At 38.5% G+C, this 17,353-nt stretch overlaps 1 protein-coding gene across 4 annotated transcripts in view; it reads right to left on the reverse strand.

The window, feature by feature from the left end:
- The window catches only part of LOC310649703 (serine/threonine-protein kinase tousled-like 2), a 56,173-nt gene extending 40,630 nt beyond the window's left edge, over positions 1–15,543 (reverse strand). For 2 of the 4 annotated variants that reach the window (XM_083378381.1, XM_083378384.1), the window contains exons 1-8: positions 15,115–15,543; positions 9,983–10,068; positions 7,588–7,659; positions 6,794–6,863; positions 6,038–6,081; positions 4,200–4,295; positions 2,366–2,533; positions 898–993 (exon numbers count right to left, since the gene is read on the reverse strand). In XM_083378381.1, the coding sequence (XP_083234507.1) occupies positions 898–993; positions 2,366–2,533; positions 4,200–4,295; positions 6,038–6,081; positions 6,794–6,863; positions 7,588–7,659; positions 9,983–10,063 (627 nt within the window). In that variant the 5' untranslated portion in view covers positions 10,064–10,068; positions 15,115–15,543. Of the gene's footprint in view, positions 1–897; positions 994–2,365; positions 2,534–4,199; positions 4,296–6,037; positions 6,082–6,793; positions 6,864–7,587; positions 7,660–9,982; positions 10,069–14,769 lie in introns of all 4 variants that reach the window. The other 2 variants (XM_083378383.1, XM_083378382.1) reach the window with 2 other exon arrangements.
- Between the last annotated feature and the right edge of the window lie 1,810 nt (positions 15,544–17,353).

Here is a 17,353-nt window from a genome sequence, read left to right on the forward strand (position 1 = left end):
ATATAACATAGCATAACAAACAAATGAAAGATCTAAAGAAACAAAGCAGAGCAACAACAAAGTTTAATAGAAGTTCTAGCCTTGGGAAAAGGCAAAAAACTGCAAACAATATATAATATTGTTTGGCTTTCACTTATAAAAACAGGTGATTTTTAAATATTCTGAAAATGGTAAACTAGGTTTCCTAAAACACATTGTCCTCTGACTGAAAAATGTTCCTTGCATATCCTCAGCTATATAAGGCTATGATGGGGCTTGCATGAATTTATATTTAAAGTTATAATTGTAATCAACAGCAAAAATGAAAGCAAGGAACTTCCTAGATGGCACAAATTTTAAAAGAAAGATTTTCCAATATTGTCCTGATCCAGGCAAATGAATCCTTTAAAGAACTGAGAAACCTAAGTTAAGTAGAAATATACTAAGTATATTAAAGATGAGTAAATCTTTAGCCAAAATATGAACAGAATATCCATTTTACAAACTAGAAAAAACAAACGTTTTCATTGATAAAGCAAAACAAAAGATGTTAATCATTCAAAGGGGAGAAGCTGCTGATTAAAGCATACCGGTAAGTTAGCAATTCAAAGGTTGAGCAGGAACAAAAGTAAAATTATTCTGGAATATGTTGTCCAATAGAGACTATTTTACTTCAAGACAGCCTTTAAAGCTAAAACGTTCTTAGACGGAATAATCACAATTGAGTAAGTTTGAAATTTTTTCTGACTGTATTATGTCCTTACATCTTAAGTTTCCATTTCTTTTTCTAGTAAAAGGTGAAAGATTTACATGATCTAAAGAGAAACAAGAATATATTTCTATTTATTTGTCAAATGGACAATATATTTGATTCTAATCAGATATAACTTTGCACTGTGTTATTCATTAGTCTTGTACCTGTGTCTGTTTGTACTGGACGGAAATCTGTTTTTGAGAGCAGCAGGAATGCTCTGTGTTTCCTGAAACTGCAGATGAGGGACTACCTTGCTGGGTCTGTAATAAGAAGAGATGTAGCATGTAAATTATACGTACAGTATTTTACAAAATACATTCTTCCCCACTGTTATTTGAAAGAAAAATCTTTAAGCTAACTATCTGTACGTGATCAACCTTAAGAAGCAGCAAGTTGCATACTCATTTTTTTCCTAGTTCTATACTTAAAAGATAATCCGATAAGAGAGATCAGGAATAATTTTTTAAACTTCTGTGTAGACATGATTCATCCTGGATTATCACGCTCGTCTTAAAGTTCAAGTTTTTCTGCTCACACAAATAATGTAATCTACATTAACATTTTCACTAAAACAGTTCAAATAATTTTTGTGAAAGGATCTTTTTTTAAAGTTTGAATGCTGGCTTCTGTGACAATGGCTTGAATAGTAACCTCTAAAATTAATTTTGTTCTTGCAGATGAAAGTCCCTTCCTCTTGAATATATATGAAGACAGAATTTGAAAAAGCATTGGAGAAAAGAAGTAACTGAATGATTGATGAGGAATAAACTTTTCGAGATAATAGTTGACTTCTAAATAAAGTTGAATAGCTCCAAATTAACACTCATTTTTACAGAAACAATTTTTATAATAACTACACTGTAGTTTATTATTACTTCCAACATCTAAAATTCCTACAAAATAGGAAGTAATAATTTTCATATATTGGGAAATTTAGGTTTTGAGCCTTTGAAGTAATGTTTCATCATCATGTAAGCATGGAAACTATGCAAATGCAGGAATATGCAGGAGATAAGAAATGATCACTGCAGAAGAAAGAAATATATGTTTATCAAAAAAATAAGTACTTAAATAAAGGATAATTCCAAAATAATTCTGTGTAGAGGGATTATTAATATTATTTGCCATTATACTGTTATAAACTGCAGCAATCAAGTACCAGAATTTTAAGAAAAAGAAACAAAATAGATTCTACTGCAGCAGTGGAAATTACATACTGTCTAACCATACCTGATCCTTTCAGCCCCCCTTGAGAGGTCTATGACAATTTGCCGTGGCAAACTCACTACAGCCAACTCATTGCAGGACAACCCGCCATGGCCAACTTGCCGCAGGGCAACTCGGGACAAGAGTTACACAAATATCAAAGAAATGGCAGAATACAATCATTAAAGAAAGGATGCAAAATAAGGGACAGAATGAAATGTGAATGGCAAAAATTTAAATATTTTGTTATTTATTTTAAATAATTAAATAGAAATATTAAATTGCCCCGTAGCAAGTTGCCTGTAGTAAGTGGTCCATGGTGGAATTGTCCATGGTGAATTGGCTGTGGCAAATTGGCCATAGCAAACTAGCTGTGGCAAGTTGTCCCATTCCAACCCTTGAGTTTGGTCATTAGGCCTTGCTCACCGAAGGAAATGGAAAACAGAGGCTTGTACCCCTCTGCGCCAGCTGCTCGCCCTCTAGCCGTTGTTTTGCTATCATTGTTGATACCAGTGTTGGGAGAGCAGAAAGCTCCTCTGGCACTTCCTTGGCTGTAATGCTGTCTACTCCATAAAGTGGTTGCTCCATTCGCCGCTGTAATACATTAAAGAAAATAATCATTAAAAAAGGCTATGTGGAAACAGTTATAAAGCTGAGCCATGCAGCAGCTTGGACACAAAGATAGTAAAAAAAAATTTCAGGGAAAAAGATACGGTACATCTAAAAAAGGCAACTTTTAGAGTACTCTCCACATTTTTCTTAACAAAATGAAATGATCAGTGTTTTTTCTATTATATTAGAAATGCATGCTTGAGAAGCAGAAGCCTAGGTTCATGTGATACCTTCTGAATGCTTCATTCTTCATTTCTGAAGCTCCAAGAATCAACAAAAATTAACAGTCTATTGCTGGTTGTGTGATTTTGTTATATTAAAACAAAACAAGGTAAAAAAATAAGTTCACTAATGCCACAGATGGCCCAATAAACTGGACACTGGGGGAGAGTCTTTGCTCTTTCTCATGGTATTACCACCTGGTCTTATAGCCACAGAGATCTTGCTTTTTAAAAAATAAAGTGATGCTCCTCCCCTTCCAGATAGTAAAAGGTTAAATATTCCTATTGACTCTAATGCACTATACTCTTATATATTTCATTAAAATCTTCCCTCCAGAATGTATTCATTGGATTTTTATTATATCTTTTCTTCAGAAGCTCAAATTGGCCAATTTTTCTCCACAATAGCAAACTGATTTTTTAAATATCCTTATACTTTTTGCTTCCTTGTAGTAATAGAAGCCAAAGACAGCAGGCAGGCACACACACGAACAGCAAACAAATACTCTTAAGCTCCACTGCCTCTATCCTTAGGATCATTTACTGGACTCCAGAGTTCTTTCTCTCAGGTCTTGATGAAGACCATATGACAATGGATTTAGATAAAAAAAATGTTTACACAAGCATCCTCAAATACCATCACCTCATTTCTTTTCTTATGGTAGTAGGCTTAGTAAAGGGCATCCTGGACTCTGAGAAAAACAAACCTGTGTTTAAACAGAATATTGAGAAAAATGTGCCAATGGCACCTTCTGCTCAAAAGGCACATGTAGGAAATCATTGCAAAAAACCAACAATAAGCACAAAGGGTAGCTGCAATATGAAACTTCAGCTGTCAACTATGAGCATGCATAAACAGGATAGAATATTTTTGCAAATATACTTCTGTACTATATACCTACACGTTAAAACATTTTGCCTAAAATGAGATAATGAATGTTCATTTCTTTGAATAAGTTATGAAAAAACTTGCTAGTCAAACTTCCAAGATTAATCTTTTTAAGAAAGGCAAAATACATATATTTCATAATAGTGGAGACAGAAGGATAAGTCTACCAAAAGTCAACTTCACAGGCATTTATTTTCCTTTATGGTGAACCTTAATTCCTTTTTAACACGAGTCCATTTACAGCAAACCAACATATGGAGTTGTCAGTATCAGATTGCAGCTTTAGCAACATTTACTCACACTTGTACTATATGACTTAATTACGTGAAATAGATCTTAATTAAGCCCTAGTCAGAATTGGATTATAAAGACAATTATACAGCTGAGAATTAACACAGAAGGACAGGAAAGGAAGGCAGAGATTCTACTATATAATCCTAGAAGATCTGCACTGTTTCTATCACATATACATATTAACAGATCTATAAATGTGCTCGGAAAATTCTCAGGATATGACTCTATCCTGTTAAGTACTTACAGGTAAAGGATTAGATAAGGAATGTTGTGGTGAAGATCGCGCTACTGGTGGCACACTTCTGCCAGGGCTTGTTCCTGGACCACTTCCACCAGCAAACTAAAACAAGGGAGGAGACAAAAGAAAAAATAAGTTACTACAGGAATGTTCTTTACAGCAGGTCAAACGTAGAAGTAAAACCAAATTATGTCTGTGAAGGAATTAAGAAAGTAATCAAGACAAATTGCCTGGAAAACTTAATCATATATTTTCAAGGGCCTACCACTGAAGAGTACACATAGAGTTTGGAGGCTGTTTCTTAAACTAATTCATATATATATATATACTGTATTTTCCGGCGTATAAGACGACTTTTTAACCCATGAAAATCACCTCAAAAGTTGGGGGGTCGTCTTATACGCCCAGTCGTCTTATACGCCGGAAAATCAGCGCCTGGCGGGAGTCGGCAGGGCAGTCCTGTGCACGTGCGCACTCCCCGGCTGCTCCTTAGCAGCTGGGGAGTGCGCGTGTGTGCAGGACTGCCCTGCCGGCTCCCGCCCGAGGCTTTTCCCTCTTGAGGCAGCATCGCTCCCTGGCTCCTAAGGAGTCCTCGGGGATGCTGCCTCAACTGTCCTGCATTGCCCCCATTCGTCCTCCTTTCCAATTCTCCAAATCCTCCTTTGCTTCATGAATTAAGGCTAAGCAACGTGGAAGGGAAGCGGTATTAATTACACACCCGGAGTGATGCTCGTCTCTGCCTCATTTTATTTCAACAATCTGTTTGGGGGGGAGGGGTAAGTATTGAAAGGTCATCCCATTCACCAATGGTTTATTTGGACATGAATCTGCGTATAAACATAAACCCACCTTATCCTACAGCAGTTACAAGCACCCAAAGGAGGAATTCAACGATTATAGAGATCTCTCCAAGAGGGAAGAGAGCAACATTAACCCCTCCCTCCCTCTCCCCTCGGACGCGCGACTACTCTTCCCCCGCTAGCAAAGAAAGCGCTCCTGCTCAAGTAAGCCCGCCGGCAGTTGGAAAGGGAAGAGTCAGAGGGGCGTTGAAGGCAAACGCGCGTGCAGGCTCTGATTGGTGACTTCTCGCGCAGGCGCCCGAAGGCAGGAGCCTAGTAGGCCGTGGGGCTTTTTGTCAAGGAAACGCCTGTTTACAGTTGTTGCATCCTTCTCTGCTTCCACCGCAACCGCCTTCTTTTCTCTCCCCTTAGAAGACTTTCACGTTTTCGCTGTCCACGTCTAGTTCCAGGCAGGCGAAGAGTCATGCCTGTACGCTGGAAGGTGAGAGGGCGCTGCCGTCGTGTCCTCAGCGAGAGGCTCTCCCCTCTTTTCCTAAGAAGCTTTAAGCTCTAGACAAACGCTCGGCTTCTGTTCTTTATCTCTCCTCCCCCCGCGCATACTTGGTATTGGCCGTTGTATTATGGTCGTTTCAAGAGAAGCGCCCATTGTTGCCGCTTCGGGGGTTTGTTCTGTCTTCATCAGGAAATGATTCGTGTCGGCAGCTGCTGTTTGTCTCGCAAACCCTCGCAAGACTTCCCTGCCGGCACCCGTCCGACGCTCTTCCCTCTTGAGGCAGCATCCCCGAGGACTCCTTAGGAGCCAGGGAGCGATGCTGCCTCAAGAGGGAAGAGCGTCTGGCGGGAGCCCGCAGGGCAGTCCTGCACACGCGCGCACGACTGCCCTGCCGGCTCCCGCCAGCCTGCCCTGCGATTTTCCGGCTTATAAGACTGAAAATCATCTCAAAAGTTGGGGGGTCGTCTTATATGCCCAGTCGTCTTATACGCCGGAAAATACGGTACACACACAGAAAAAGTTCTTTGACATAAGTTGCAAAATGGGCTTACCTCAAAGTAGTCACTAATTTTATGTCCCCTGGGAGTAATTTTGTCTGGAAAGAAAAACAAACAGCATTACCATAAGTTATATTAAATTAAATAATTTGAAAATACTATAATACTTTAATTTTTTTACTGAAATTTTCATTTTGAGATATAAATCAGCATATATGGATAAACCGCAAGAAACATATGCAACCAAAAATAGCTCCCAATAGATAAACTGAAACAAAATTTCCTCTTAGTTTCCCTTAGCCTCTTCCTAGAAGAATACTAAAAGGAATAGTAAAAGAAATTATTTTAAAAAAGGACATATGTAAGAAAAAATGTGTACTTATGCAAAACTGGTCAGTGAAAAGGGGAGGAAAGAAAAATAATCATGCACATATGAGGAAGACATTAAAGAAACAATTCAACACAAGAGCAACAATGGCAGATCAGAGAAATATGCAAATGCTGCTGAATACAACTTAAAGTTCAGAGCTTCTGGTTGTGCTTTATGAATGTATTATAGCAGAAAAGACACATTTACTTAACTATCAATTACAATTTAAAGTAACATTTTTCAATATACCATTTGCAATATAGCCCATTTTAATATAACTTTCCCAAGAAATGTTCCAAAATAAAATATAGTATATATTTTATAATTTTATTATCTAATATCATAATAATTTCATGATATATTAGAAAATTGTTGCATATGTTCTGTATATATCTGCAGAAAGCCATCAATTTTTTAGAGATCCTAAATAAAAGTCTTACTTTGACTGGTTTCAAATGGTTCACCTTTCCTTTTCCTATTGCGCTGATCATTCTGTTTTTTTTCAGGAGTCTTAAAAGAGTGAAAAAAATCCCACATGATTTTCTACAAATATCCAAGACTTTAAGGTCACAACTTTTTAAAAAAAGAAATATGGTTATCAACAACTCCTCCACGGGTATTTTAACTTTCAAAACAGGTTACATTTCTCCTTTTTTATATTTTTAGATGTAATTATGGAATACTATGCTAAAAAAAAAACCATTTACTGATTAGTGAAAATTATTTAGTTAAGTTGCTGTAATAGCACTGAGTTAAGCACCTCTTTTATTGTGAAAGATTAAATTAAAGCTTTTTGGTCAACATTAGCTGCAATATATGCAGTCCTCCATTTATGATTGTTTAAAATTAGAACAGCCTTGGAAAAGGTGAGTTACAACTGTTACATTGCCTTGTGGTCATATGATCACAAATTAGGCACTTAGCAACTGGTTCACATTTTCAACAGATGCAGCATCTTGTGCTTACAAGATCAAAATCTGTAACCTTCTCAGCTGGCTTCTGACAAGCAAAGTCAATTGGAGAAGCCAGATTTACTTAAAGACTGTGCGATTCATTTAATGATTCCAAAAGTATGCTTAAATGTCTACAGTGATTTGTTCAATAAGCACATAGTAGTCATAAAATTGGGTCTGGTCATGTAGCGGGACCTGCTTAACAACCACATCACTTAGTGGCTGAAATTCTGGGCTAAACTCATCTATGAGGATTATTTGAAAATTATCACTTTAATTACCTCCAGTTCCTTGTCACTCAGGGATCCCACACTGCACAAACTCTGATTGGAAGATTCATTGTTCAAAGGACCCTAGTGTAAAGGAAACAAAAGTGTGTTACCAACAGGAATTTTTTTCTTCTTCAAATCAACTGCATATTTAACCATGGAAGTCACTGATAATTAAACTATAAATTATGTCAATTCAGATCGTTCTCTCTCTTTCTAGTATCACACAAGAGGAACTGTTAGTTCCTTGATCTGGATGTTTGAGATTTAATCATTTCAAAGAATGTTAGACAACCAAGACCATGACCTTCTTGAATTCATTATTGCCATTAGTTTTTACCATTTAGAACAGACATGTCAAACTGCCAGCCCACGGGCCAGATGCATCACGCTGAAACCACACCCACCCCATTTCTGGCAATGGGGAAAAATCCCGATACATCGTGGCTTGTCACGTGACGTCGTGAGTTTGACATGCCTGATTTAGAATGCTATTTTACTGACAATCTTACCAGGATACGACTTTTGAGTTATATGCTGTAGTAACTTCCTATTCAGATAATTATGGTGTTAAGAGCAGTCAGATTTGAATGAAGCTCACAGTGTTATCTCCCCCCAAAAATATCAATTAAATATTTAAATTCAAAAATACAAATGGAGAGGAATCAGAAATCTGTAGTAAACCTCCTAACAACATATTAAAAAACAACATCTAATTTTGAACCACTTTGTGTAAAGTACTGGTAATATAAATGAATTAAAATTTATAGGACCAGATAAATTACTTTCCAGGGTACTAAAGAAATGACCAGAAGTGAATGCAGACTGATTAACTGTGACCTATGAGAACTCCTGGAAAACTTGCAAGGTTCCTATAACTAAAGGAAAACAAATATTATCTCTTTCTTCAAAATAGGGGAGAATTTAGGAAATTACAGACTTGTCAACCTGATGTCATTACTCGGCAAGGTCCTCAGATTATTACATATTTGTGAGCACTCAGGTAAGATTGTATCAATTAACAAAGTCAGAATGAGTTCGTCAGAAACAATTAACGGCAGACTTGCCTTTATGTCCTAACAGTACTAGGCAATGCTATTTTTATAAGATCAGCAAATCATTCCACAAAGTCTCATATGATACACCTTTATTAATAAAATGGTAAAATGTGTGGTAGACTATAGGGTAAGTTACAAACTGTAAGATGAATTTCTACCTGGCTGAATGACTATTAAGCAGAATACCATAGCACTCTGCTTCAGGTCATTTGCTATTCAACACTTTTTATTAATAACCTGGATGAAGAGGTTAAAAATGGGATTATCAAATGTATGTTATACACACAAAAAGTGGTTAACACTTTAGAAGACTGAAAAAAATAGAAGCTTGAACAGGCTAAAATGAATAGGGTCAAATTTCATGGAGAAACATAAATGATAGCAACTTGGGGAAAAACAAATGAAAGGGGGAAACCCACCTTGATAATACAGTAACTGTGAAAAGTATTTGAATCTTCTAGCAAAACACACATTGAATATTAGCTAACAGTGTGATTAGTCACTAATAGCACTGAATTTAGACAACTGCATATAATTGTCTCATTCTATTCTGTCTCTATCAAGCCCTACTTGGAATATTGTTCTGAACACAGCAGTGTAAAATGAGCACTGACAAACTAAAACAAATCTGACAAAGTTGGAGACTAGAAATCAAGTTCTAAAAGCAATAGTAAAGGTAACTATTTTAGTTTGCTTAAAAGAATGTTAAGTTTCGGATAGGGTTGTCATACTGCTGAGGAAGTAGACTCATCTACTAGAGATGGCAGGTCTAGAACCAATAAGTTACAACTACATAGAAAGAGACTTGGATTAGATATTAGGTTTTATTTCATGACAACTAAACCTATCAATCACTGGTACAGGCTGTCTATACTCTCTGTACCTCTACTGTATATGATAATTTATTCTGAAAATTTGGAGGATGCCTGTAAGAAACAATTTTGGAGGATGTGGTAATGCAGCTAGTTACTTTAATTATTTTTGGCATTTGTAAGTTGAATTTTAGCTACATTTTTAATGTTTTATTTTATCTATGTGGCCCTTTACTAATTACACAAGTCATGTTTAGAGTGTGATTTAAAAAGGCCAGTCACAACTATCTTGTTTTTGAAGATGCAGCTCAGTAGACCAACAATTTATATGGCCTGGGCAAATTCCATTATTATCATACTTATCACTAAAATCAACAGGTTGATAATAGGACTTTGAATCATTTCCTTTGTGTGAAATATGACTATGTGGATCTTGACTGTATCCCTGCTATCTGACATATTCCCACCTAATAAAATGTTACCCAAACATGAAGAGATGTACATACAATTAGCCAGCTGGTTATGCACATAACTAACCTTAGCAACACCTGCTCCAGTAAACCTGGCCTCTAACAGTTCCTGCCGTCGTGGATCCAGGCTATGCAATTCTTCCATCATATCTGCTAATAAAGAATATACAACACTTTAAGAACAGTCAATATTCTTCTAATTACTGGAGTGATATGAACTTGTTTATACAATTACCCATAAGGATTTTTCATGGTACACTATTAGTTTATAATGATACCACTAGAACAGATATATCAAAGTAGCATTTGCATTTCTATAAGGTTAAATATTCTTTTGTTCAGGTTTAGTTAGTGCATTTATTATTTATTTGTATTCTGTCTTTATTATTTTTTACAAATAACTGAAAGTGGTTAACATATCCAACATACAGTATCTTCCTCCTATTTTTCCCACAATGACCCTGCTGTGAGATGAATTGGGCTGAGAGACAGTGACTGGCCCAAAGTCACCCTGCTGGCTTTCTTAGCTAAGCCATGGGTTGAAATTATAATCTCCTGCCTTCTAACTTAGTGCCTTAACCACTAGACCAAACTGATTCTTTACATTTTTATATATTATACAACTATAAGAATGTGGTACAATTACTTTCTCCATTTAACATAGTTCCAATGGATTTTTCAAATTTAGTCACTTATCACTTATTCAGTTGAATTATCTATGGTTTACTAAATAAACAATTGACTGGGTTCAGTCAACATGCTAAGCCAAAAGCTATGTTTATAAACTGCAACAGCTAAGTTTACACGGCACATTTAAACAAATTAGCTTAGTCTAAAAGTGCCTTAAATCTCCATTACTATAGCAAAAGACTACAGACCAGCATTTTCTCCTCTAGAACTGTTAATACTGCTGTCTACAAGCCTCTTATACATACACACACACACAAACACACAGAGTGTTTCTTGGAAACCGGTTATCAATAAAATCCTTTACGTTAGAATTATTCTAGGAGGTAAACATCTCTTTACTTCCCATTAGGAAATTAAGGATAGAGAGCTATTGAACTCCAAGTGCACACCAATGCTGTAAAAAATAAATGGTATAGAAAAAGGTTTAATTATAGATCTATAGCATAACTGCAGAGAAATAATACAATTGTATACGTACATAGAGTACCATAATGTGGTCTAAAACGACTGTACCCATCAGATATTTCCTTGCAACAAGGAAGTATACAATTGCATTAAATATTGTCATTGCTCATCATTAACTATTCTTCACATCAAACCACAGAAAACACGACTTGCTTTTTACTATCCAAGATATTCAGAAATAGAACAGTTTCTTCAGACAGAAGACTGAAGGACTCCTTTCTGATATGTTTATTTCATTCCTATGTTCAATTAACTGGGAGGGACAAGTTCCAACAACATGCACATAAGCAACCTGATATATCAAACTGTGTAAGATACAACACCAAAATGATCTTATATGCACACTAACAATTGCATGTTCCTAGAAATTCAATTCTTAATTACATTCCCTTCTAAAACTGACATTATCTTTGGGAAATAACTAGAATATAGCAAGTATCCTTTTTAAAATTTAAAATGCAAATATATTCATAAACAAAATAGTTACTATATGTCCTCCATTGTATAACTAATTAACCTCTAAAATTTTTTAGAGTGCAACAGAAATGAGACCTTTATTGATAAGAAACTTTTACTTTTCATTTTCTACTAACTGATTAAATTCTAGTCAGCTCTACCAGGAACATATTGCTATGGTATTAAACAAAGATAGCACAAGGTTCTCAAACTGTGTATTGTGAATCTTTATGGGTTACCAGCAATTTAGAAGGAAGTACACACATTGTTTAAAGCTAGTAAGGCCTATGCAGGCAAAGCTGGAGCACTGTCAAAAGTCACTCCTGCTTTGCTTGGGCAAACCCATAATGGGAATCCTGGCAAACAGGCAGCAGATCCTGAAGTGAACTGAAATCCATTTACACAGACAAAGTCCAGAGGAAGTTTTGAAAAATAGCTGAATCTGTGGGTCTAAGCCATCTGTCAGAACAATTCACCAATCATGAGGGTTTTTTTAAACTTTGTAGTTTTATTCATGGGAATAACCCAAATTCATGTATCATTTAAGGCACTATACTATTGCAAACTTTAGAGAACATCTTAGTTATAGAACTAAATGGAAGTGAGTTTTTGAAATGGAGATAGCAAAATTTTCCGTGAACAGTTTCAATGAACTAAGTCAGGGGTGTCAAACTCAATTTCATTAAGGGCCGCATCAGGATTGTGGTTGCCCTCAGGGGGCCGGGTGGGCGTGGCCTACTGGGTGGGTGTGGCTAGAGTGTGTATGGCCTACTGGGTGGGCGTGGCCAGCTCTACATCGTTCACATCAAGGGTGCCTATGGGGGCCTGGGCAGGAGTGGGACAGATCTGAGGGTCTCTGGCAGAAAGAGGGTCTCTGGGCCAGGGCCAAGGCAGTGGGGGCCGTTCCCTCACTGTTTCCAGGATGGCTTCGCGGGCCACATGAAACCACTTTGCGGGCCGAATCCGGCCCCCGGGCCTTGTGTTTGACATGTCTGAACTAAGTGAACTGATTTTAAGCAAAATGGCATAATTGAGAAGTATCAGACTGACTGATTCATACATTTCCAAACACTTTATTCCCAGATTTGTTCTATTTTCAATTTCCCCAACAAATGATAAGGCACTGAATCACTCAGCATCTAGCACATGCTTAAGAGGAATATTCCTGAAGGGCAGCAAATGCCCTTTAGAGAGAAAAAAAATGCACAATGACATCATACCAATTATTCTCTTTGCTTTTTATTTTACTCCAACATCACTTCTCTGGAAGATTGCTGTAGAAGAAAACCATCTATGGATATTGTTAAAGTTCAGTGGCCATTATAAAAACAGGGAGATCTTTTTTATAATTTGACACCAAGTAGTACAACAAATACCTAAAGGACTGTTTTCTCCCATATAAGGCTATAGGTTCAGTTACATTTTCTGGACAAGTTTACCTCTAAGATCTGCCAACATCAGAGCTAGGTTTACTCTGGATTATGGTGCAGTCTGTTTGGAATTCTCTATATAAGAAGATTCACTTCATCCTACTGGCACTTCAAATGGTAGATTAAGATTCCCCATCCCCACCAAACATCAGTTATTCCCTCTATTCTTTTGTTAAGTCTTTCTGAGATGTTAATTTATTTTCAAATATTTTAATAGGTGGATGCAAATAATTGAGATGACCAGAATGGTTATAATACTATAAGGGAATATCCAATGAATTTATGAACCAAAGCCTTACAGAGGTAGCTTCTAATTATGTAAAAAAAAATCTGCAAATGATGTAACATCCAAGAAAATGAATTTGGGAGCAGAGAATGTTTAAATAAATCCTTTCCTAAATTACAATAATGTAATATTTTAAAGAGACCTAATTATTTACTCCTCTATATCCCCATCAGAACCTTTGATAAAAAAATTGAGAAATTAATACAGTTTGTTTGAAGGATGGGTGGTAGTGGAAAGCAGTGTGTTAGTGAAGTGTTCCTTTCAGCTTTCTCCAATTTAGTGAAATTCCACATGTGCTGGGATTACAAACTGCAATTTCCAAACAGCATACCATACTTTTTAGGAATTTGGAGAACTCCATTGTAATTCATGTGGAGGATACCAAACTGAAGAAAGCTAAGTCATCTTCAAGCACTGATATGAAAAAAACAATCCCCTTTTAATTTATAAACCTATTTTTATAAGAAGCCATCAAACTTTTTGTTCTTTTCATAAGTACATTCCATTCTGTTTCCTATGTTTAACTTCCAAAGATACATTAACATTCATTTAACCTAGTTTCCTAAGATACAACATTCATGTGGGGCTTACAAATTTCTCAGTTATTGGTTGATCCTAATGGTAATATAATATAAACTAGGTCTTTGAGACCTAAATATCTGTGGGAAATACTTGGATACATTACAAACCATTTTCACTAAAAAGGTGGAACATACACCCTCCCAAATTTTTAACAGAGAAGTTGCCAAGTAGTAACTTGGAGTATCAACTCTTAAAAGTAATTGCTCATTCCAAATCCACTCATTGACACAAACAGGAATTCATCCAACTTAGATCTAGAGGAACAGTCCCGCTCCTCCTTTGAACCCCTTTTAATCAATTAACCGGCCCCAAACATACCCAAACTTCCAGCTGAAGTTACTACTACTCTTCCTGGCCTTCCCTCCCCAGGGGACGTGGTCGCAGCCATCTCGCTACCTACAGGATACACCCAAATAGCTCCACACTTCTAGGCCAAGATTCAATCCTTGAAGCTAGGCCCAGCCAACCTTTAACGGCACCCCGAGTTTCGCTCAAGGAGTAAACGCGACCCCACGCCACTCCGAGAAAAGAGTAACGCTAGTCTCTCCCACCCACCACTTTTATAGCCGCGAGGACGGCTCCCCCCAACCGACTAGAACGCTCCCATAGCAACAGCCGGGCGTTCGCCCCCCATTACTCGCCCTCTCGCAGCCTTCAGATGTACCCCTTTAACTCTACAATGTAGGCCCGCCCCAAGGCCCGCAAATTTGGGTCGCCATGCGCGCCTATCAGTTTCGTTTCCCCCCCCCATAATATCTTCTCTCCCCAATTGATTTTTTAAAATTTTTAAACACAATAAACTCTTCTCTACCCGCGGCCTATAAAATACACAAGCGTGTGCTGGTAATGCCCCCCATAACGTTACCATAGCAACAAGAACCCCGTTTCTGAGGCTTAGCACGGGGTGTGTGTGTGTACGCATTCCCCTTTCCTCCGCATAGTTACCATCGTAGCAAGCAGGCGAGGGGCTCCGAGGCCCGGAGAGTCGGCAGCAACCTCGTTCCCGGCGGTATCTGCACAGCAATTAAGGCAGCGGGGCGGAAGAGGAAAAAGCGAACCCAAGGCCAGCGTCCCCCTCCCTTTAAAAGATACGTACATCACCGCCAAAGAGGCTTAAGTAGTTGCAGGAGCACCACGTCCCAGCCCCGAGGCCTTCAAGGAAGACCGGAAAGGAGACCGGCCTGCTCACCCACCTACTAGCCACAGTCTTGATGGCTATGGAGAGAAGTGAGTCCTTTTTCTCTCCCAACAATGTGGGGATGAGTGACTGATTCACGGGACGCATCTCACCTGTGGTGGCTCGGCTTCACTCCTAGCTAGCCAGCTGCGGGGCCTTTTTTTGTTTTGCAACAAGAAGATGGTGAGGGAGAGAAGGAAGGACGGAGGTGGCGGGGCGGGAGAGAAGCAGCTGCGGTACCTTCTCAGCAGAGATCGGGAGAAATACAGGCCGCAAAATCCTCGGCCTCGCGTAGTCTATGTCCCCGACAAAGGTAGCTTCCCTCCCGGGAGGAATGAGGGACTCTTCACCTCCTTTCCCCCAAGGAACAGATTACAGAGGGAAAGGGAGGGTGGTGGGATGTGAAATGGGGGTTACAAAAAAAAGGCTAGTCAGGTGTGTGTGCGGGGGGATTGCAAGTTGCGATCGATGGGGGAGGGGCACCCCCACATTTCACTTTTTCTCCCCCCCCTTCTCTACACCCCCTTTCCCCCCGCCCTTCTTTATTTAGTCATTTTTTTTAAGCCCAGCCCTGGATCGATTGGTGCAAAAAAAAAAAAAAAACAACGGGGGGAAAAGCACTACTTGTGAAAATGCATATTGTCTCGCGAGATTTGCACTTGGGGTGGGGAGTTGATGTTGGTGAGAAAAGGTTGGGGGAGGGGAGAGGTCAGGCAAGGAGGTGCTAAAAGCATGGGGTGTGGCGATGGGTTTGAGGGAGGATCTAAAGAATGGACATAGTTAAGTCGGCTGATATAATTATCTCGATCTTAGTGGAATTATAGCGATGGGATACGTGCTCCCCAGGTCAAAGGGAGAAATCAGATTATTTTTCCGGAGAGTTGAGACCTGGTCCAAGAGATTCCTTTTTCATGGCAGTCATTGCAAAACAAAGACTCGAGCAGGGTATCTTGGAGAGAAATCGTAAAAGCAGCTTCTGCCGCCAAGAAGAGGTGTGGCAGGGGGTTGTTTTGATACAGGGTACCCTAAGGTAGGTACGGTAGCTATTTTGATGTGGTCGGACTCAGGCCGGGATGCTTCTTCAGAAAGGAAGAGACCAAGAGCGCGGAAGAGCCTTATCAGTATGATGAAAGCAAACTGGGAGGGGGAAGGGCGCGCGTGTATATATTTAAAGGGAACTGTAGCTTTAAGCATGTGTCCTCATTAAGAAAGTCAGGTGTACTAGTGTTTATCTAGGGAAGTTACTGTGTAAAACAAAATGGGAAACTCTTAATTTCATCATCTTCAGTTACAGAATGCAGATTGTTACATAGGAATCATTAGGAGAAAGCTTAAAAGGGCATGTCTACTCAAAATTAAACCTTATTGAATAGAGTACAGGGTTTCAATTGTTTTGTAAGGTTGATGGGAGAAAGAGGGGAAATGACAGGAAGTGTGCAGTTGGCTGAAAAAATTCTGTCAAATGGACAGTAAAGCAAAATGATATAATGTACACTGAAAAGATAATGAACTTTGTTTTTATGTTAATGAACATGTTAAACATGTATGATCCTTGTGTCTATTAAATTCAGTAATAGAATCGTATCTGTGCTGTTTAGTTTTATTCTTTGTCTCTTGAAAGAATTTCCATCTAAAATTGAGAGTGGAAATCATCTTTATAGATGCACATCTATACCCTTAATGGTCTTATTCTCCAAGGAATTTGCTACTCTGAGACATATATGGTGTTAATTGTGACATTTAAGATTCAGGCAACTTGGCTCCAATTTTAATCTTATCACAATATTTTGGAGACAAAATTAGAAATACAATGAGAAATTCACAAGTAGTCACATACAAACCACTTGAAGTCTTTTCAAATACAAGTTTACTAAATGATAAGCCAGTGTTATTGCTTATCAATTCGTAAACTCAAAGAGTATTCAGAAGAAGCATAAAAAACCCCATTCTGCCTATAAAAAAGGTAAAGGTTCCCCCCCCCCCGCACATACTAGTCGCTTCCGACTCTAGGGGCCGGTGCTCATCTCCGTTTCAAAGCTGGAGAGCCAGCGCTTGTCCGAGGACGTCTCCATGGTCATGTGGCTGGCATGACTGGACGCCAAAGGCGCACGGAACACTGTTACCTTCCCACTGTAGTAGTCCCTATTTTTCTACTTGCATTTTTACGTGCTTTCGAACTGCTAGGTTGGCAGAAGCTGGGACGAATAACAGACGCTCACTCTGTTAACGCGGCACTCGGGATTCGACCCGCCAAACTGCCGACCTTCTGATTGACAGGCTCAGCGTCCTAACCCACTGCATCCCTTTTATTCTGCCTATAATTCTGTCTAATTTATTACCAGAAACATGCAA

The sequence above is a fragment of the Vipera ursinii genome, assembly GCF_947247035.1.
Source record: "Vipera ursinii genome assembly, chromosome: Z".
Classification (NCBI taxonomy): Eukaryota; Metazoa; Chordata; class Lepidosauria; order Squamata; family Viperidae; genus Vipera; species Vipera ursinii.